At 36.2% G+C, this 20,784-nt stretch overlaps 4 protein-coding genes and 1 pseudogene across 8 annotated transcripts; all 5 read right to left on the bottom strand.

Annotated features, from left to right (window-relative positions):
- Window positions 1-519: 519 nt before the first annotated feature.
- On the bottom strand, window positions 520-3,439 carry LOC143579919 (putative sphingolipid transporter spinster homolog 2). The gene is made up of 12 exons (XM_077063094.1): window positions 3,432-3,439; window positions 3,151-3,357; window positions 2,994-3,069; window positions 2,849-2,923; window positions 2,670-2,772; window positions 2,088-2,153; window positions 1,781-1,838; window positions 1,635-1,708; window positions 1,486-1,562; window positions 1,285-1,398; window positions 1,094-1,213; window positions 520-995 (listed from the first exon to the last, which is right to left on the bottom strand). The coding sequence occupies exons 2-12, from the start codon at window positions 3,303-3,305 to the stop codon at window positions 759-761; spliced, it is 1,155 nt and encodes a 384-aa protein (XP_076919209.1). The 5' UTR covers window positions 3,306-3,357; window positions 3,432-3,439; the 3' UTR covers window positions 520-758.
- A 1,338-nt stretch (window positions 3,440-4,777) lies between these two features.
- LOC143579918 (K(+) efflux antiporter 3, chloroplastic-like) lies at window positions 4,778-9,192 on the bottom strand. The gene is made up of 19 exons (XM_077063093.1): window positions 8,993-9,192; window positions 8,483-8,800; window positions 8,302-8,403; window positions 8,141-8,221; window positions 7,955-8,056; window positions 7,786-7,863; window positions 7,662-7,730; window positions 7,533-7,583; window positions 7,334-7,447; window positions 7,157-7,258; window positions 6,934-7,068; window positions 6,684-6,865; window positions 6,483-6,618; window positions 6,268-6,339; window positions 6,089-6,187; window positions 5,839-6,000; window positions 5,676-5,765; window positions 5,069-5,227; window positions 4,778-4,990 (listed from the first exon to the last, which is right to left on the bottom strand). The coding sequence occupies exons 1-19, from the start codon at window positions 9,026-9,028 to the stop codon at window positions 4,778-4,780; spliced, it is 2,301 nt and encodes a 766-aa protein (XP_076919208.1). The 5' UTR covers window positions 9,029-9,192.
- A 528-nt stretch (window positions 9,193-9,720) lies between these two features.
- Window positions 9,721-11,577, bottom strand: LOC143579938 (peptide methionine sulfoxide reductase B5-like). 2 transcript variants are annotated; one of them, XR_013143556.1, is made up of 4 exons: window positions 11,333-11,577; window positions 10,156-10,312; window positions 9,812-10,043; window positions 9,721-9,751 (listed from the first exon to the last, which is right to left on the bottom strand). XR_013143556.1 is itself a non-coding variant. In XM_077063112.1 (3 exons), the coding sequence occupies exons 1-3, from the start codon at window positions 11,575-11,577 to the stop codon at window positions 9,882-9,884; spliced, it is 564 nt and encodes a 187-aa protein (XP_076919227.1). In that variant the 3' UTR covers window positions 9,729-9,881. The 2 variants fall into 2 exon arrangements, 1 of the variants encoding a protein (XP_076919227.1); XM_077063112.1 differs by having other exon boundaries at window positions 9,729-10,043.
- Window positions 11,578-12,316: 739 nt separating this feature from the next.
- On the bottom strand, window positions 12,317-15,859 carry LOC143579916 (fatty acid amide hydrolase-like). Of its 3 annotated transcripts, XM_077063092.1 has the most exons (20): window positions 15,701-15,859; window positions 15,495-15,604; window positions 15,370-15,430; window positions 15,113-15,294; window positions 14,907-15,027; window positions 14,704-14,781; window positions 14,481-14,628; window positions 14,287-14,399; window positions 14,141-14,216; window positions 13,987-14,058; window positions 13,849-13,900; window positions 13,689-13,772; window positions 13,517-13,600; window positions 13,330-13,433; window positions 13,166-13,258; window positions 13,035-13,103; window positions 12,873-12,937; window positions 12,730-12,791; window positions 12,525-12,620; window positions 12,319-12,440 (listed from the first exon to the last, which is right to left on the bottom strand). In XM_077063092.1, exons 1-20 carry the CDS (start codon window positions 15,780-15,782, stop codon window positions 12,381-12,383), a joined length of 1,812 nt encoding a protein of 603 aa, XP_076919207.1. In that variant the 5' UTR covers window positions 15,783-15,859; the 3' UTR covers window positions 12,319-12,380. The 3 variants fall into 3 exon arrangements, with proteins under 3 accessions (XP_076919206.1, XP_076919205.1, XP_076919207.1); XM_077063090.1 differs by having other exon boundaries at window positions 12,318-12,440; window positions 12,730-12,937; XM_077063091.1 differs by lacking the exon at window positions 14,704-14,781 and having other exon boundaries at window positions 12,317-12,440; window positions 12,730-12,937.
- Window positions 15,860-16,195: 336 nt separating this feature from the next.
- Window positions 16,196-20,554, bottom strand: LOC143579917 (fatty acid amide hydrolase-like; annotated as a pseudogene). Its single transcript, XR_013143552.1, has 18 exons — window positions 20,470-20,554; window positions 20,278-20,387; window positions 20,151-20,214; window positions 19,030-19,338; window positions 18,719-18,943; window positions 18,549-18,661; window positions 18,085-18,160; window positions 17,919-17,990; window positions 17,795-17,850; window positions 17,644-17,711; window positions 17,448-17,531; window positions 17,274-17,377; window positions 17,094-17,186; window positions 16,965-17,033; window positions 16,815-16,879; window positions 16,688-16,749; window positions 16,515-16,610; window positions 16,196-16,338 (listed from the first exon to the last, which is right to left on the bottom strand). The product of XR_013143552.1 is annotated as a fatty acid amide hydrolase-like (transcript).
- Window positions 20,555-20,784: the final 230 nt, after the last annotated feature.

The raw sequence follows: 20,784 nt of genomic DNA, 5'->3' as shown, positions 1-20,784 counted from the left end.
CGATGGTTCACACATATACACATTATGTATACGCACCACAAGCAGTACGTAAATCAAACCCACTACCTTACTTTTAAAATGTTTGTGGTTTACCAACTACTATGATGAATTCATATTAGCCTTCTCTTTTTCTTAATTGGTATATATTTAGAACCTTCCATTTTGACTTCTTTTAATATACAAATACAACCTATGTTTACTAATGTATGTATTTTAGGAAATTTTTAATATCTTATGAAAACATAAGATATGTTATGTACATTATTAAATTTAACTTTATTATTTTATTTTTTTAACCACCCACGTATCACACAGGCTCTGATCCTCTATCCTAGTTGGTAATAGCATACGCATTTTACAAACCACCAAATCCATTTATATTTATATATATGAATATTACAATTTACAACTTTAAACAGTCCTAATAATTATCCAGTTATATATGAAGTAACTGGCCTCTTATCATCGAATGAGTTCTTACTAAAATATATGTTGTGCAGTTTCAGAATAAGTTTCATATTCACAAGCCCAAGTTTCAGTTTCATTTGATAGATTTGTCTTGTTTTGTCTATTGCAATTAACATACCTACAGACATTATAAGAAAGAAAAAAATAAACCAAATAACCTCTAGCTAGCTGTACATCTACATGTAAAAAAAAAAGAAAGAAAGAAAGAAAGATATTTAGACAGCAGCAGTCTCCTGAAGCAGAGGTTTTGTGTTTGACCGCCGCTCAACAGGATGCTCACTGTCTTCATCTTATCTGTCCACGCTGTGCAAAAACACACCTATGAACCAAATTCCAGCTGCCACAAACAGTATTGAAGTTAGGATCAAGGCGGACGTCCTCCAGTTCTTTATTCTGTCCTGCATCACTCCAACAAGAGGAGACGAAGGCACGTCACCAAACACATGAATCGAGACAGTCGACATAGCCATAGACAATGGTCTCAAGCTCGGCTTAACAGTATGCAGACACACGAAATTTACAGGACCCTGCAGTTTACATCACAAACCACCTTGCATTAATTGCACTACCACTATTGTATATATATTATGTGAATATATGTTCAAAATACAAAACAGGTGCATACCTGAGTGGCAAACACCAGTATCTCGCCAATCAAAAAGAAAACTATAAAGGCGTACAAGTTCTTGAAACAAAACGCACTGAAGCAAAATATTGCACCAAAAAAGGTTGCTGTGGATAGAAGCTGCAAAATAAAATAAGAAAAAGGTTTAATCAAAAACCAATTACAAAATCATAATAAAAATGTCGGTATACCTTAAAAGCATTAGGGATAGTGGAGTTCATGCGGTCTAAGATAAAACCTCCTGCCAATGTCCCAACGATTCCACCGACAATCGTAATTCCTCCAAACAACAGATCAGCATTGCTCTGCAACCAATAAAAATCTCAGGCGTCTCTTTATCAAAAGCAACGATTTTGCCAAACTAGTAACTAAATATGCATACACACGCTTACCATATGATATATGCTATACCCCGCCTTTGGTCCCCAGTATGAATACGCGCCAATCACGAAATTATACGCAATATAACCTAGGTTTATAATATACCAATTAGTAAAGTCACAGTGTTGATAGTATGCAAACAAAAGGAGAAAAGAAATACCTATAACATTGATGACGTATATCTTCTCAAGCAAAAGAGCTTTTATATCTTGCCAAAATCTTGATAAACCAGAACTTCAATAAAGATATATGTCAGGGACAAGCAATGATTTTTAAAATTTTAGATTAATGGGTTTGCAAACCCACCTAGGAGATTTGTTTACGCTGTGATTTGACCTTGGGCCATCTTTATCAGTTGCAATAACTGCATTGATACAAATAATTGTATATAAATTTAGAATAAAAAACGTCAGATTTAACTAAGATAAACGGAATACAAAGGTCGGTTGGTTTTTTTCTATCAACTGCCTACTCAAAATCAACATTACAACTTTTAACCGTATCAAAAAGACAGTTAAGTCAAGAACGAATCAAAACGGGTGGACACTATCATTGGCATAGTTAATATCTATCAAAAACATTTTTATAATATTAAAGAATTCAGATGAAGCACCTTCAACTTCTGTGGCATTTGTCTCTGGAGCTGTCCATGAACCTTTTGAGCCGGCTGGAGTGAAACCTGCATTATCAAAAATGTTAAGCAATAAACACTAGACAAAAAGATATACTATTGACTGCAAAAGAGACTTATAGGATTGACTAATATGAACGCAACAAGTAAAAGCAGAATCAGATTACAAGTTCGGAAATAACTTTTCTTCAGGCCAAACGTAGTGGGCGACTTCCGCGAGATGGGGCGCAAACCCCCCCCCCCTCCCCGGGCGATTTGTGGGGCGATAAGGGGGGGGGGGCTATTTCTCGCCTGTGTTGTATGTGTGTATATTATTATTATATATGTGTGTGTGTGTGATATATATATATATGTATATATATATGGGGCTACAACACCATTACACCCCAAAAACAAAAACCAACCCTTTGCTGACTGGGCGCCACATGGCGCAAATCGCCTCATTTTGTAGCCCCTCCACTACACATAGCCTTATAGTTGTGCTCTAAAAGTTATGCACAGATACACATATCAGAATCATGTTATTAACATGGACAATATGCAATAATCTTCTTAGAAACATACCTTTCATTTGCAAAGGTTTCATCAGAAATCCTAAAATAGCAAACGGAAGCATCAGAATGGCCTCACCAAAAAACGCGTATCGCCAACCAAAGCTATTTCCAACCTAGACAAGATAAAGATCGAGTTAAGCTTATTAGGACTCATCATGTTATATATAATTGTAATATGTTTTAAGTTACCCATCCGCCATAAACATAACCAAGGGCGACTCCAGTAGGTATGCACATGTAGAATATTCCCAACCAAGCTGTTCTCTGTAACAGGAGAATTAGAATCACGCACAAATGTCGGTTGGTAGGTTAAGCAGTTGGAAAAGAACAAGACCTGAGTGACTGGAGCGTTATCATCAATGAATGGAGCTGCAAGACTAATGAAAGAAGCCTCACCAACGCCAACTAACCTGAAAATATAATAATGTCAGTAAAATCCAAAGTTACAAGTGTTATATATATTATAAAGTGTGAGTGAGTGAGTGACATACATTCGGCAGGCGGTGATGGACCAAAAATCGACAGAAAATCCACAGCCAGCAGCAGCAAAAGTCCAGACGGAGAGGCCGAGTCCGATAAGCCTGAAGGGATTAAAGGTGTTGGCCAACGATGCGAATACGGGGGATGCGACTAGAAGTCCGACCATGAAAGCGGAAGAGATGACACCGTCTTTGAAATTGGAAAGGTGAAAATCACCCCTAGGAATTAATTAGAGTCAGGTAAGTAATGAATGAAGTATTAAAAGTAATAAAAAAGAAGAAGAGTTAGTTACTGAATTCCAGTAGTGAATTCCAGTAGCAGTAGTGATAGTATTAGTAAGTGCTGGTGTTCCATTGACACCGTTGCTGGCAATGGCACCTCGGTCGAGATAGTTGATCATGTTGATGACACAGAATATAACAAGCAGCCTACATACATACATAATGAGAAACCCTAAATTGAAATTGAATTAGGGAATAATGTTAGCTACCTTTTAGGAGTGAACCAAGAAGGAGAAGGAGAAGGAGAAGGAGAATTGAACTGTAATTTCTCCTCATCCTCAACATGAATAATAGGAAGTGGTTTGGATGAGTGTTGATCTTCGACTTGAGCCGACCCTCCTCCGTCAACACCCATTTCATTTGCTTGCATTATTGGTGTGGTGTGGTGTGGTGTGGTGTGTTGTGTATTATTAGATGTTTCCTTTAAATTATTCACACAAATCACTCCCATCATTTTTACATGTTTCCTTCATTCCTTCCTAACCAACTCTATTATTATTCACACAACTTTACACTTTTATTTATCTTATGTGTTTGAATTAAACTACTCATGTAACATGTTTTTGGATTTCTAACTCTTAGACTTCACAACATCCCATCCAGTAATTATGGAAGTCGAGAGGTCAAACCTTGTTACCACCTGACACGTGATTTACCTCTCTCATGTTGACCATGGGAATCGATTATTATTATTATTATTTGTCAACCGTTCATACAAGTTTTGATTCTCCAGCCCTAACTCACACAAGAACACCATCAAGGAAGCTGTTGGTTTAGGAGAGTTATATTATTATTAAGGTAAATTTTATAAAGAAAAAGAAAAAATTTAAAATAAATAATAATAATTCCTCTCCCACCATCCAAGTGCCTTCCTATTCCATGCTTTCTTTCTCATAAAATTAAAGCAAAAAGTGAGACACCTCTTTCCTTCTTCTTTGGCACACTCATCTATATTATATGATGCTAAAATGATTATGGCTCAAGGTTCACTGCTTAAATTGATGCAGCCAGATAGATAGATTTCAAAATCATTTCTTCTTTTGTATCCTTACTTTATTCATGGAATCAGAAACAGGACAGAATAATATGGGCATAATAACAAATATACAAAAGAGAATAGTCTTTCTGGAATTTTACCCATTTCTCATTCATATCTAATAATTTTTTTTATTTCATAAACAGTAAAAAGATGTCTACATGCAGAAAAACAAATTACATGTTGCAAATAAATACTAAAGTGAGGGAGGATGTCAAAAATTGAATTCAATTATATACAGATATATGAACTTCACTTCACTTCTCCTTTGGAACCCTGAGTGAGGGGTGATATATTTATTATATGCACACAACTCAATCTCTAGTGTTGGTTTGGAACATTGTTGTCCGTATCAAGTTCACAATAAAACACACCTCTCCCATCCTCGCCACTGGACTGGGGCATGGGCTTGGGATTTGGTTGTTCCTGTGTCATTAAGATGCAGTCTCTCTCCGCTTGGCTGATTCTCACGGACTCTTCCTTCCGTGGGAGCACTGCTCCGGATTTTCTTGTTACCAAATCCCCAACTCTCACCTGTAACAAACAAACGTACATACTCAGTAAAATCTCACTCATAGCATAGAAACATACGTCTTATAATGATAGAAACACCTGTAGTGACTCCATAACATCAGGGCTCGGTTCCTTGGATACAGCAATTGTTTTAGCTTGCAACTCCATTGAGTCTCTAACAAGTTGACTTAAAAAGTTTACATCATCAGTCATTACACCTAACCCTTTCAGAAGCTTTGATCCAAGCTGCAAACTTGTCTGCATTTCCAACCGATGAAAATTCATATTGCTGATCATCGCAATGTTTGGCATGAAGCTTTTAGGAGCTTCTAGCTTTTAACAAAAAGCTCATACTCAATTAAAAGTTTTGTTTGGTTCAAGTAGCTTGAAGCTTTCAGGTCAGGAGAAAAAGCTTAAAGCTTAAAGATTCTACTAGTAGCGTTTAAAAAGAGCTACAAGCTTTTAGTATTTTAATTTACTTAAATAACCTTCTAAAATAAATACATTTACTATTATTGTTTTTAGTTATGCCCATTTTAGTAATTTTATACATTTTATTAAAAGCTCCAGCTACTCTGCCAAACATCTAAATATATCTAAAAAGCTACAGCTACCAGCTTCAAGCAACCAGCCACCAGCTATAGCTAGCAGCTAGTTTTGCCAAACATACCCCATGTCATAACAATAATAATAATAATAACAATACCTCTGCATTTTCTAGAATAGCATCGGTTGCCCCTGCTTCTTTAAGATCTAAGAGATGCGGAATGTCCTGAGCGCGAGCATATATAGGTACCTATAAACCAGCTTCTATCAGAAACATTAAACAAGGTTTTTTATCTTATGTTTTGAGGGAGATAAATATTTACTGCAGGGAACGCCAGGCGAATCCTTTCAACAGCTTCAACCGCCCTCTGTCTTCCTTCATACATGACCATGACGGCTTTTGGAGAAGAAATACCGGCAGACTGCAAAACAGCAGCACGCGATCCATCCCCATATAGAATTGGGAAACCAAGTTTACTGGACGCCTGCTCAGATAGAGAGAAAATAATTTAATGCTTTTTTTCAGTATGTTACCGATAACAATCCCAGTGTAATTAACTAGTGATAACCGACCTTAACCACAGATGGATCAAGATCAAAGGCAACGAAAGGCCATCCGGCATCTCCGTCTATACCATTGGCCAGTGGAGTGGACAAGAAGTTGGCAAGAACCTGTACGCATACTAAAAGTATTTAACAAAAAAACAACACGTGTATTTAAAAATATAAACAAATAAACGGAATGATCGTACCTGACTCATTTGTCCAAACCCAAGAATAACAACTGGATCCGAGGCGTCAAAATTTGCCACTTCAGGAGGTTTCTACAGCCAAAATTTGAAAATATGAGAACTTGACTCCGAAACAATTAATTAGTCAGAAGCACGGTTTATCTATCCAAACTGATTATTATGCAATGCAAATCGCATTAGTAAAATATAAAATGAGAGAGCCTAAGGAAACTTACATCTTCTTCCTCAAGCTTTTCGCCAATTAAATCAGCAGCCTTGCGTCCAAGATCATTAAGTAATGGGGTCAACGCCATTGACAACACAACGACAATTATAAGAAGCTTGTTAAGCTCAAGTGGCAACACCCCTAGCCTGTTGCAATATATCCAAGTTATAATACATGTTATCACAATAAAAATAAATAAATTCATGCTAACCTATTTGCAAGCGAAAAAACTACAAATCCAAATTCACCGCCTTGAGAAAGAAGCAATCCAATCCTCACACTCTCTTGCAAAGTTAGTCCAACACGGGGACCGATTGCTGTTATAATCAGTGTCTTGATCACAATTAAGCCTGCTAACAGTGACAATACATTCGGCCATTCTCGGATAAGTAGCTGCACAGTAAAAACACAAAATTAACCATTCTGAAAAGTACGAATTCCATAGAAATAATGGGTCCCACCTGCGTATCGATAGATGTTCCGGTAGTCACAAAGAATAACCCAAGAAGCAACCCCCTGAAAGGCCTTATGTCAGCTTCAATTTGGGTCCTGAAATTTGTTTCGGCCAACAAAGCCCCTGCTAAAAAGGCTCCGAGCTGCATAAAAGTGTACTGAATTAGCAAAGGCCTAAAGAATATATATATATTATATATATATATATACACATAATTAAATAAATCAGACCGTGTCACTGAAGCCTAATTTCTGAGTTATAAGTGATGTTCCAGCAACTGTTAATAAACAAAGTGCTACAAAAGCCTCTGAGCTTCTTGCTTCTGCAACAGCCTGAAACATATGAATATAATTTGTTTTCTCCGCCATTTAATGCAATAAAGCTTCATTTTCTTGAAAATATAATACCTCAAAAACACGCCTAAGAAGGAATTTTCCACCGAAAGAGAGCAAACCTAGTCCGCCTAAAGCCTTCAAACTTTCTTTCAAAAGCATCGGTAAAACACTTTCATTCACTAGATTCTACACAAAGTAGATTCAAATTACAAGAAAAAAAAAGAGATTGATCTATAGACTATACAATATAAAAAGAGTGAAATATATGAACCTGGCTTTCCAACACTGGAAGGATGACTAACAGAGGGACGACTGCTATGTCCTGCAAATATCAATTCATTTGATGCAGGTGTCACTCAAATAGATGCGGTAAATGTTTAAGTAAGAGATGAAATGTTACCTGGAGTAGGAGTATCCCAAGTGTAGCTGACCCGAATCGAGTTGGCAGCTCACCTTTCTCTGCAAGAAGCTACATTGTACTAGGTAAGCATTTTGTATTACAAGATTATGCATACATCATATACCTGTAGAACAAATGCAGAAGATGACAAGGAGAGAGCAGCACCGATGACTATAGCCTCATCAATACTTCTAATGTTTACCTGCGATCCGTTTCAGCTAATAATTAAAGTATCAAAAAAAAACTTTCATTGAAAGAGGGATTACTAAATTAAATGCAAAATAATTTCTCACCAAATCAGATCTTGAGTGAAAAAGGAACTCCAGAATTCGAGTTCCAATAGCCCCGTTAGGTGGGAGCTCAAACGCTGTGAAAGCAAGAGTAGACAGAACAACCTTTGACAAACAAACATAGAGTTAATATCTAATATTACAAGACTATTTGAAAAACATAAAAAATAGAAGTGAAGCCAGTCTAACCTGAGTTAAACCCATACCGAAGGCGAATTTAGCAAGAGCTTTCAAACGGGCAAGTGAAAGCTCTAATCCCATCTCAAATAGCTACATATAAGAACGTCAACTCGCGTAAGATAGTGGCATATGCATGATATAATGAAAGTTCTCTATAGGTATGAAATTACCAAGAAAAGTATGCCCCACTCAGAGAGAACTTTAACATCTGTAAGGTTTCTAATCAGCCCGAATTGATTTAGCACAACTCCAGCAAAGAAGAAACCAAGTATCTGAAACAAGCAAGTGTAAGAGGTTAGTTATCTATTTACATGATGATAAATATGAGAGAATGAATTTAGGCAGGCTTACAGGGCTGGCTTTGACGACCTTAAACGCGGGAACGACTAAAACAGTGACAACTAAGAAAGTCAAGGTATCCAATCCAAGGTCATTAATGACCTCAACAGCACCACCAACATCAAGTGTTGCAGCATTCATTCGAAATCTTCCACCTCTATGAAAATGAAAATGATGTTTGGTGATACAAAACCGTCTTCCGCGGAGAAACAAGGAGGAATCTGGTAACTTTGCACAACAGTAGTGTATGTGTAATTTGGAAAATGGTGACAGTTTGCTGACATGTCTATTTGGGACATGTCTGGATCTCTGAATAATAAGGTCATGGCCCTGTAACATCCATCAGAATGAATCAATGGATTTTGTTAATAATAATAATAATAATAATAATAATAATAATAATAATAATAATAATAATAATAATACTCCTGGGCTGGGGAGTTAAATTACTCAATATGAAGCAAGCAAAAGTAATGATGAAATTGAGTTATGGATAGATAGGGTATAAATAAATAAATTTACCAAAGGGCCATGACAAGAAGCAATTGCTTCAAGCATTAAAGAAGGTCACTGTTTAATCTAAAGGAGATGACACCAGACATTTGCTGCCAGGTTCTCCCCTGATGTTCTTGTGCCTGCTTGCTGAGATAACAGTGTGTTTGTGTTTGTGTTTGTGTTTGTGTTTGTGTTTGTGTTTGAGTTTGAGTTTGTGTTTGTGTGTGAAAAAGAACCAGTGGCCACATGTTCAACCTGGTTTTAGAAAATTAGAAATTAGAAAGAACCAAGAATCAAGGGAGAGGAGGAATTTTGACAGCCACTGATTTTGTTATTTTTATTATTATTATTATTATGTATTTATTTTAAAGACTAATAAAAGATAAAAATATATAAAAAATTATTTTTGTATGATCACTAATATTCTTATTTTATTTGTTTGACTTAAAAGGAAAAAAAATGGGCATGTTTTTCTTTTTATAATATTTTACTAATATTAATAAAAACTTGAGGAAATAAAATTTTATCCAACAGCTTTCTTTTATATGTTTTATTAACACATCTGAGTGAAATTAAGTTTTGTCTTAACAATATATCACATATCATCGGTTACTAAATATGAATTTTATTAATTCAAAACAATGGAGGATGAGAATTTTCTTTTAAATTGGTAGCTGCCAATATTCCACGAGGATGGATGGAAAACCATGAATAATTTGCTGATGTGGCAGATTGGATTTTGAAGATAACATATGTAATCCAATTTCCAAAAACACAAGTTTCACACTTTTACATAAATAAATTGTCTTTGTCTTGGATATACAACTAGACCAAAATGGCAAAAACCACTTGGTTTAAACATTTACACAAACAAAGTTAATACTTATTATTTAGATAACAGTGAGTAGGGAAGGTATTAATTTCCGTCTGCGTTTGCTGGTGTGAACTTGAGGGAGACGCTGTTGACACAATGGCGTTCATCGGTCGGGGTGCGAAAGCCTTCACCTTTAAAAACATGGCCAAGATGCCCACCACAAGCTGCACATGTGATTTCCACTCTCATTCCATCTGGATCAGCCTGAAATGAATGCATCACTTTACCATTTAATTAACTATATATGATATGATGAATTGATGACTAGCAAGGAGCAAAAAATATAAAAAAGAACTGGAGTTTGTTTATAAATTACATTACGGTTTATGGCTCCGGGGAGACCCTCAAAGAAGGCAGGCCAACCGCACCCAGAATTGAACTTTGTCGTCGACTTGTAGAGAGGGGTCCCACACCCTGCACAAGAGTAGACTCCCTCCTCAAAGAACTTGTCATACTGTCCCATCCCTGGATACCTGTCAAGGAGATGTTTGCGATTCCTTGTGAAAACTCCTTTTAACTTTTCAATAGTTATAAAACTGTAACTTATCACTCTTACACCAAAAGCTTTATTACTTTTCAATAAGTTAATACGTTATAAGTAGGCTAAAATAAGCAATCCCAAACACCCCCTAAAACTCACTCCAGTTATCATTCAACCTTAAGTTGTCATTTTGAGCTGTACCTGATCATGGTATCAGGTACAAACAAACCAACCAACCTACATTGTCAAAGGCACACGTCTGGGCAAGGCCTAGGCGTGTGCACCTGGCTCAGGCAAAAAGATATTATTCTCCGGTTTTGACCAAATTTGGACAATGAGTGTGTCCTGTTCCCAATAACATAAACTAGTTCTCAGACAATCGATCGAAAGCTGTTGACAAATTCAAATTGGTTGCAACAAAACGCCATTCAAGTTTTTTGTTCTCCATAAAGGTTTATTGTTATCATATATATATATATATATATATTTATTTAAGTCCACTGTTGTCATATTATTGTTTCATTATCTGCTAAACTGTTGTTAGCCGATTGTTGATTATCGATTTTGTTTGGTTCGATTGAAGTTGAAATATAGGGAGGGAAGGATGGATGATTATATAACTGTAAGACGTCTGGTAGTTAGTTAATGATTTGTGAAATGAAATGAGTAATAGTAATATTACTAATTACCCACCCGATGATCATTGGCACATGTGTTTGAATCATTGTAAGGTAAGATAAGAGAAATTGAATCTAATGTAAGTTAGTTAGAAGGAACTAGTATATATGAGATGAGAATAATAAGTGAGTGAGGAGTGTTTTGTTGAATAATAATAATAATAATAATAATAATAATAATAATAATAATAATTTGTGTTTGTGTGTGTAAATCTAACAATCACTGGAAACAAACAAACAAACCCTAACAATAATAATAATATATAATGAATCTAATGGTGTGAGTAAGTAAGTAATTGAATATGATTGATTTGTGAAAGTAATAAGGCGCTTACTCGGTGCCTTTCTGTCTGAGAATCCGAAACTGCTCAGGCGATAATACGGCACGCCACTCATCCTCCGATTTCTGAATCTGAGAAGACATAGAAGCAGTAGTAGTCACTCTAAACCCTCTCTTATTATTATTATTCCCAACTCCAATAATCTTCACAAATGATGGATAGTGCAGCTGTTTCAGTTTCAGATGTGATGATATGAAGAAGCTGCTTGATAATGGGGTTATTGTTGACGATGACGTCATCGCTTTCGCCATGCCCAATTCACTCGCTCCTCCTTAAACAACGACTTAACGAACTACATCCCTCCACGTCACCACTCTACTCTCTTATGCTCTGGATAATAATAATAATAATAATAATAATAATAATAATAATAATAATAATAATCCTTTTTTTAACAAACAAAAAAAATAACCTTTGTGCGTAGTATTTACCCCCACCCAAGTCCTTTTTCTTTTGTTCAGCAGTGTTAATTAACATGTTATTTCCTAAAACTTTTATACGTAATTAATCTCCCCTCCTCGACTTTCGGCCCTCATATAAAAGTCCAGGCTTCGCAACTATACTTAAAGTGTCATGTCACTGTCACTGTCACTGTCACATAGGCAGTAAAGCTTTAACTAACTCACTGTTCACCCTTTGGCACATGTCTCTTTTATTTATGTAATGGTTTTGATGGTTAAATGATGACCCCCCGTTCCTCCATAACACTTGGTCCGCGTTTTAACGAGCAAAGTTGGTATTTTGTAACACATCTACTCACAACATTATGAAATATAAACAAAGTGTTCCAATATTCTAACCAGATAAATAATATCCAAAGTAATTAAACATATGCAAACTCCAACAAGTGTTTTGACTTTAACCAATTCATAGCAGTCAAATCTTTAAACAAGCCCACTACATTCTTTTACTTCATTTGTTAATCACTGATCCAATTTTCTTAGTGCTGCTTAAGAGTAGTAGTTGAATACAAACTTAAAGACGAGTACATAAACACTCGGATAACAAGCTTAGTCTTAATAAAACAGAATGTCCATGACAATCAGCGTCCCTTTAAAACATCAAAATATGAAGCCGGCTTCTTTGTCTCAGAACATAGTGCCTGAATGTCCAAAATCAGTATCAGTATACAATGTTAGTATGGTGCATGCTGACAATTATGTGTATTTGGTTAAATCAAATGTACCTCGCATGCAGCAGCCAAACGCATAATTGTAGCTTCGCCCCATGGACGGCCTATGATCTGCAAACCGATTGGCAGCCCTTTCTTGTCATAGCCTACCTGCACCAGGTAATATAATACATACATACATACATACATACATATATACACATACAATTCAAACGTCGTCTAAAACAAGTTGATAGATTATAGATATTAGCACGCTTACAGGTACAGAAATGGCTGGGAGTCCAATAAGATTCCCTGCTAGGATGAAACGCATCAAACTACCTGAAACACCACAAACACAAGGTACGTTATACAGTAAAATCAAGCATAACGAAAAAATAACACATAATATTATTAACTCACCCGTTGCCTTCAAATCTGTCTCCCCTATATCAAGTGCCCTTTTGCGAATCAAAGGAGCCGTCATTCTTAAAAAAAAAAAAAAAAGTTGCTCAACCTATAATAAAACCATGTTGATATTTTATAGTTTGATTAATAACATAAAAAATTGGAGGCCACACATACCCCGTGGTTGGCGTAACTATGACATCAACTGTCTTGAAGATCTCCATGTGATAGTACATCGCCCTGCGCCTGCAGTTGCAATCAACCATGTAACGATAAACATAAAAAATGGAATGAAGAAAGACCAATACCTGAGGCGCTGGGCAGCGACATAGTCCGAGGCTGTGAACGAGCGGAAAAGTCTCAGATTGGTGCGAGAGTCCAGTGTAAATTTCTTGTCATTCCTGTTCAAGTATTAGTTATATTATATCAATAAGAAGCATTGACATTGAGCATAAAACTAATGATAGCATACCCCGTCTGACAGTGAGGTGTAAGGGAAGCTAATGCTTCAGAACCAATCGAAACAAGATGCGATGTTCGTATCTGGTGAAGCTCTGGTATGACAACCTCTACTACCTTTAACAAAAAAAAGTTAATATCCTAAACAAGTTTTAATTGATTCAGATATATATATATAAGGTTGCGAATATTATACTTACTTTGCAGCCATGAGTTTGTGTTAAGAGATTAAGAATATCTTCACACTTAGTTGAGATGTCAGGTGAGAAAACATCATTAAACCACTGCACAGATTAAGATAGATAATAATAAGTATACACTTAGTTGACGCCCGAATAGGCGAATACACATAATATGATATAATTAGATCACCTCTGTATACTTTCCCAAACGCATCGATCCCAAAATACTCAAAGTCTCATGAGATGATGATAGATCAGGCAAGCATGGGATGGACTGAATGCAAAATTAATGTACATATAGTTAAATTCTTACTAAAACATCACAAAGGAAGAAAAGATGATGATCTTACGGGTTTGAGGCTCAGTTTATCGGTAGGAGAAGCTCCTAGAATTGCTGCATACCTGAAGAGATTAATGAATAGCGGTGTCGGTGTGTCGGTTTTCCTTACGTAAGTTATAGATAGAGAGTGTGTTACTGTGTTACTTACACCAGCATGACATCCTCGACACTGGATGCAATCGGTCCTATAATTTCTACGGTACCTCCATCGTGTAACGCCCTGAGAATTTAATATGTTTAGGAAGATAACAACTGGTTATCTTTTCACAAGTATTACTATTTAAACAAGGAAGTTAAGTTACCCTTTGATGTCGGTACGCCCAAACGTTGTTTTTAATCCCACAACACCACAAAGAGAAGAGGGAATGCGGAGTGAACCTGTGATAATTAACAAGGTAAAGAATATGTCTTCAATTAATATTTATGTATATATATATGACCAACCAACCTCCTGCATCGGTTCCCAATGCAGCCGAACATATTCCAGAAGCTACAATTGCTGCTGGACCTGAAGAAGATCCACCTGCATACCTCTCCGCATTATGTGGGTTTCGTGTTGTTCTGTTATTATAAAAAACACGCGCACATCAGTTTCACAACTTTCAAATTAATTACTTTGTCATATATGTGACTAAATCTTACCCGTTGTTCGGGTTATTTCCAGTAGTCCCTAGTCCAAATTCATGCATATTAGCCTTCCCAACAAAAATCACCCCGCAGCTCCTTAACCTTGACACACAAACTGCATCCTTATCAACGGTATGCACCTCATCAAACCATGTCGTCCCGCCTGTTTAAATAACCTATATGTTATGGCAGGTTGGTATAAAGAATCATTTAGATATATATATATATATATATATACCTTTAGACGGATGAGGATAGCAATCTATATCATCCTTGATTGCCATGAAGATACCATCCAAAGCTGACAATGGTTTTCCTACACAACCCAAGAAATATATAACATTTCATTATTCTAAATCTAATTGTAGAACAAAAAATAGTGTGTGCACTTATACGCGTGCAATTGTGAAATCCGACAGATATCAATATTAACATAAAAACCTTCTTCAAACCGTTGGGTTGAAGCTGCAGCCTGCTTTATGACATCTTCACCATCGAATGAAACCAATTGTCGTGTTGGATGTTTGAATTCTTTAATTGCAGAAATGACATATTCAGCCACCTGTTAAATGAAGAAACTAAGCTAATAAATCCATATATCTTCAAATTAAGATTAAGAAATAAGAATCAGTATGATAGTGGCATACCGTTGATGGGGTTGTGATCCGTGACCTGTATGAATACGCATAATCACGAATCTTCCAGTAACGAAACAATGGAGAACTCAAGCTGCTAGCAGGATCATATTGGGGAAGACATCTGATGCCCGAGTCAACTCGGTCTTGAGATTTTCCGTCTTCTTTGAGACAAACCACTCCTGGTTCTTGTTCTAGTTTCAAGATTAAAACACAAAGGATTATTTTTAATCCGTCACCATGCATGCACAAGGTAGACAAGTTAAAACCTTGAGGAGGAAACTCAGGTCGAAACATAGGCGGTTCTGGTATCACGGTCTCCCTTAACATCTACATAAATAACATAATATAAGTAGCAATTTTGAAAGATAATTAACGGTTAATGTAGACCGACCTCTTGAATCTTATTCTGACTCTTCAAGTAAGCAACAATGACCGGACCAATGAATGGCATTTCAACCAACATAACAAAAATCCTCAGCCATAATCCGTTCAAATTAGGAGCTGCAAAAATCAAATACTTTTAATTACTAAGCAAACAAGTATATATATTTTAAAAAAAAAAAAGTATATAAAATATAATTAACTAGAAAACAGGACCTTCAATTTCTCCGGGATCGTACTTGACTTTGGTCAAATCAACTTGGTTGGCAGGCAACATAATGTGCTTCTTCTTCCCCATCTTCACTTATCGAACACTAGACACGCATACCACTATTCCTTGCGCATGAATAAATAAGGTTGAAGGCTATCGGCTGACATCAAGATTGACCATCCAACTGAGAAGTTTGTTGCTTTGATGATGAAACAACATTTGATAGCATAGCAAGTGAAGAAAGTGTGAAGAAGTTGGTGTATGGGAGCAGGTTTAACTGCCCTGCATTTACTTTCACATTCTTTTTAACAGAATTTATTTACAAATAAATCTGATTTTTAATTTTAATCACTCGAACTTTGGAAAATATACGAATAGACATTTAATTGTAAGAGAATAGTTTAAGTAAATAAAAACAAGGTTTTACATGGTATACTAACACACCACTTATATTATGAGGTAATATAAAACTAGGCTTTACATGGTAATTAATATATCTCAACATATATGCCATAATATTTTTACAATTGTTTGAACAAAAGTTATCGCTTAGAATCGAGTAATCCTTGAATCTTGTTTCTCATTTACCCTTTGTAACATCGAAAAATATTACAGGCTTCCTCTTAGGTTCATTCCATTGTTGCTGCAAACGTAAATGCAAATAGTCAACGGTCTCTTAATGTTTAGTCTACTCTTTGACTTTTAAGGTCAAATACACTATATATTTTCCGGCTTTAATTAACATGATTATCTTTAAATTTAGATAAGTTGGCAATGATTTTGCTTAAAATAGTTGAAAGTACAAAGGTCAAGTATTACCTCTATAACAGCAGCCAAACGCAAAATCGTTGCTTCACACCAAGGCCGTCCTATTAGTTGCAAGCCTATTGGAAGTCCCTGCTTATCATAACCAACCTAGGCAGATGCAGACAACAACATAAGACACGAGGAGTCGAGGAGTCGTTACTTTTATCATTTGCATGCACACTTACAAGGACAGAAATAGCCGGGAATCCAAGAACATTTGCTGTCACTCCATATTTCATTAGACTAGCTGAACAACACACACATATAATAATAATAATAATACATATTTTCTTAAGTTAAGTATATATGCACCTGTAACCTCCAGATCCGATTCACCGCAAGCAAGTGCACTCGGGTGAATCCTAGGTGCAGTCATGCTGGAGAATAATAACACAATTATATTATAAAAACAATCAACATATACATACATATAGTAGCTGCTGAGCTTATCAATTATCATACCCTGTTGTCGGGGTCACAATAACGTCCACCTTCTTGAATATTTCCATGTGGTAATACATTAATCTCCGCCTGCAACATATTAAATAATCAATAGTGCTCAAGTTTACTACATAATAAAGCTCCTGTTACCTAAGACGTTGCGCAGCAACATAATCTGAGCCTGTGAATGACTCAATAACCGCCAAATTTATTCGACTTTCCGATGCAAGTTTCTGAAAGTTCCTGCATTAAAAATAAACAAACTCGAAATATTGGTTTTTCTAGTTGTGATTAACATATTTGTAATTATACATAACAAAACACGCGTACCTTTCTAGGAATCGAGGCGTTAATGAGCACAGGGCTTCACTACCATATGAAACGAGATGTGCTATGCGCATCTGTTGAAGCTCTGGTATAGTAATCTCTACTATCTTGAACCACAGAGAAACCAAATTATTGCAAGCTGGAAGAAGTAACATTTAAGTAGACGTATAGACTTACTTCACACCCGTGCATCTCTGTTAATGAAGTAAGAACTTGTCCACAGACTCCGGATATGTCAGCCGAGTTTACATCATCAAACCACTGAAAGAGTGGTAAACATAGACATATTTAGTACTCTTTTAAGACCTTATTAGATAATATTATTTTGTAATCATCTTGCTACAAAAAAAAAAAAAAAGTGGCGAAAAACTACCGCTGTGTACTTCCCTAATCGCCATGGGAAGCTAGCAACTGACGACAAATTTGGCAAACAAGGGATGGCTGCAGAAAACGGAGGCTAATATAATAAGTAGTGAAAAAAGAAAAGTGGAGTTCTTTTATGAATATTATCCAAGTACAAGAACACACCGGTCTTAGACTGATTTTATCAGCAGCAGAGGATCCCAGCATTGCTGCATATCTATGGAAAGAAATCAATAAAAAGTTGACATTTAACATGCAGTCATGAGGATAAAACAAGTCAATTACATCAGCATGACATCCTCAACGCTTGACGCTATGGGTCCTATAACTTCTACAGTCCCCGGGCCACATAATGTCCTGCACAAGATACATGATTTAACATTTCAAATGACTACTTGTAATTTATGGTAGCATAGAAGGATGGCTGTATGTTGGCTAAACTTAAACTCACCCTGTCGTGTCAATCCGTCCATAAGTAGTCTTTAATCCCACAACACCACAAAGTGACGCAGGAATTCGAATCGAACCTGATCACATTTAAACTTTTAGACATGAACATAAGTAAAATCCAAGTGGCGGGAAGTTCGTTTATTTAATAAACGAAATAACATGAACACATGTTTCGTTCGTTCATTTATGTTCGTTTATCCATTTATGTCCGATTATTTATGTTTGTTTACATATTAATAGAAAATAATTAAATATTATCTTGAATAGTCATTTACTTAATGTTTTTATATTTGTTCATTTGTGTTCATTTACATTTGTTTGTATATTTTCATTTATGTTTGTTTATTTTTGTTCAGTTATGTTCATTTATGTTCGTGAACTGTCTGTTTAGAATAAACGAACAAGAACATGCCCTTGTTTGTGTTCGCTCGGTTCATTTACATGCCTAAATAATAGTAACACAACCTCCACCATCCGATTCAAGTGCAGCGGGACATATTCCAGATGCTACAATAGCTGTAGACCCTGACGAAGATCCACCCGTATACCTTTCCGGGTCATGTGGATTTCTCGGTGTCCTGTCACAAGAAATATTATAACTAGTATATTCTTATTCACAACTACGAAAATCTTACCCGTAATGCGGATTCATTCCGGTGTCTCCCATGCCCAACTCATGCATGTTCGCCTTCCCAACAAATATCACACCGCAGCTTCTTAACCTAGATACAGCAACCCGTCCTTGTTAACCGGGCATATGTCATGCAGCCATGTTGTGCCACCCTTTGATGGATGAGGATAGCAATCAATGTCATCCTTGACCGCCATGAAAACGCCATCCAAAATAGACAAAGGATGTCCTGTTCCGAAAACAACATATCATAATGTAGGTTCAAAGTTCAAACTAACTGTAATGAGCAATATATAATACAATATATTAATATACCTTCCGCGAGCCTTTGGGTGGATGCTGCAGCCTGTTTTCTTACGTCCTCGGGATCGAAAGAAATTAATAAAGGTATTACAGGTACCATATTCTTGCATTCCTCCACTGCTGCAATGACATGCTCAGCAACCTGTTTTGGTGTTGCAAGCCCGGACCTGTAAGCGTGTGCGTAATCACGAATTCTCCAGTAGCGGAACTCAGAATTCGAATTCCAAGTTGGGTCGTGGTGGGGAAGACACCTGGAAGCTGAGTCAACTTGGTCTTGAGGGTTTCCATCTTCTTCAAGATGAATCACTCCAGCTTCTTTTTCTAAAATCAGTAGCATCTAGTTAGATATATAACCAATTCAAAATGTACACATGTAACATGATATCAGATGTGTAACCGGTGTTGAAATGCACATAACCGACATTAAACACGCATAACATAAGTCGCGCACCGGGGCTGGATTACACGCATTACGAGGAGCTAGATACGCGTTTTTGGTCTTGTATGCGTAACTGACTCTTGAACACGTGTAATCAGTGTCGAAAACCAAAAACGAAGCTTAAACATACAATATTAAAAAAATATCATTTTTCAAACCAACCCGTTCTAACCTGAAACCCTTCTGACCCAAACCAAAGTAATCCTTCCTCTTTTTCTTTTTTCTTTTTTTTTTGGTTAAAGGGCAAATAATGTAGTAATAGAGTGTTGTTGTGACCGGACCGGACCGACGGGTCGAACCGGTCCAACCGGGATTCGGTCCAACGGCTGGTCCGGTTCAATATAGTTCGCTCGGCTCCCGGGAAACCGGCTGGTTCGAACCGGTTTGGCCGGTCGGAATGGAAAACCGGACCGGTTGAACCGGTTTTATAGAAAAAAGTAATTTTTTTTTTGAAAAATCATTTTTCCAGCCCGACCCGTCATTTTTTTTTACCAAAGTTGTTCGGTCGGTCCGGTCCGGTTATGAAAACATTGAGTAATACTAAAAAAAAAGCCTGGATGGAGGGGGGCCACTGGTCCTATAATAATAAGATCCAACCAATATCTATCTATCTATATATGTTTGTTGGGTAGAAAAACAAGATTAAAAGTAAAATGAAAGTTGAAAAAAAAAGTAAAAAGTAAAAATGAGCTACCTGGAGTTGGAGGAAACTCTGGTTTAAACATTTGTGGCTCTGGTATCTCTGTATCTTTAAGCATCTGTATGTATGTATGCAATTCATTATCAAAAACATATATATGTACAAATAGAATAGAATATACCTCATCCATTTTGTTGAGGTTATTCAAGTAAGCAATGATGAAAGAACCAATGAAAGGCGCTTTAATCATGTAAGCAAACATCTTCAGCCATAATCTAGTCATACGTGGAGCTATATATACAAATCATTTCATCATCAATCTCAAACATTACATTAGATGAATATTATTATTATTATTTATGAAATGAGTGACCTTGGAATTCTCCTAAATCATACTTGACTTGAGTCAACTCAACTTCACTTGCAGGAACCATAACATTAACCACCTTCTTCATCTTCACTTCAACTGTTTCCTTACCTTGGATTATTCTTATTTAGATATTATTTAGATAGTATTTAAGATTCAAGAAAATCTTTTTTGTACTTTCTAGATAGTATTTATGAAAGTGACCCTTTTTTTTCTTTTTTCTTTTTAATTCAACCTTATGTCAAATAACCAAGAGTGGTTAACATGTCAATTTTGTTTCATTTTATTATTTGTATACCTTAACTAACTTATAATAACCTA

This window comes from Bidens hawaiensis, unplaced genomic scaffold (genome assembly GCF_021521415.1).
Source record: "Bidens hawaiensis isolate Kalapana, Puna unplaced genomic scaffold, B.hawaiensis_p1.1 tig00030168_1, whole genome shotgun sequence".
Classification (NCBI taxonomy): domain Eukaryota; kingdom Viridiplantae; phylum Streptophyta; class Magnoliopsida; order Asterales; family Asteraceae; genus Bidens; species Bidens hawaiensis.
Note: the sequence above shows the minus strand (reverse complement) of the source record. Positions and strands in the feature narration are given on the sequence as shown.

Excerpts from the sequence above, each read along its gene's own strand:
- LOC143579916 (XM_077063090.1), bottom strand. The coding sequence starts at position 15,782 with ATGGGGAAGAAGAAGCACATTATGTTGCCTGCCAACCAAGTTGATTTG. Across the intron at positions 15,028-15,112 it reads GGATCACAACCCCATCAACG|GTGGCTGAATATGTCATTTC; the intron begins GTATGCCACTAT and ends TTCATTTAACAG. Across the intron at positions 13,104-13,165 it reads GTCGCTGCCCAGCGCCTCAG|GCGCAGGGCGATGTACTATC; the intron begins GTATTGGTCTTT and ends TTGCAACTGCAG.
- LOC143579919 (XM_077063094.1), bottom strand. The coding sequence starts at position 3,305 with ATGGTCGGACTTCTAGTCGCATCCCCCGTATTCGCATCGTTGGCCAAC. Across the intron at positions 2,924-2,993 it reads ATAACGCTCCAGTCACTCAG|AGAACAGCTTGGTTGGGAAT; the intron begins GTCTTGTTCTTT and ends CTCCTGTTACAG. Across the intron at positions 996-1,093 it reads TACTGGTGTTTGCCACTCAG|GGTCCTGTAAATTTCGTGTG; the intron begins GTATGCACCTGT and ends TGTAAACTGCAG.
- LOC143579938 (XM_077063112.1), bottom strand. The coding sequence starts at position 11,577 with ATGACGTCATCGTCAACAATAACCCCATTATCAAGCAGCTTCTTCATA. Across the intron at positions 10,313-11,332 it reads CTCAGACAGAAAGGCACCGA|GTATCCAGGGATGGGACAGT; the intron begins GTAAGCGCCTTA and ends TCTCCTTGACAG. Across the intron at positions 10,044-10,155 it reads CCGGAGCCATAAACCGTAAT|GCTGATCCAGATGGAATGAG; the intron begins GTAATTTATAAA and ends CATTCATTTCAG.
- LOC143579918 (XM_077063093.1), bottom strand. The coding sequence starts at position 9,028 with ATGCTTGAAGCAATTGCTTCTTGTCATGGCCCTTTG. Across the intron at positions 8,404-8,482 it reads AGGTCGTCAAAGCCAGCCCT|ATACTTGGTTTCTTCTTTGC; the intron begins GTAAGCCTGCCT and ends TGCTTGTTTCAG. Across the intron at positions 7,731-7,785 it reads CTTCTGCATTTGTTCTACAG|CTTCTTGCAGAGAAAGGTGA; the intron begins GTATATGATGTA and ends AGTACAATGTAG.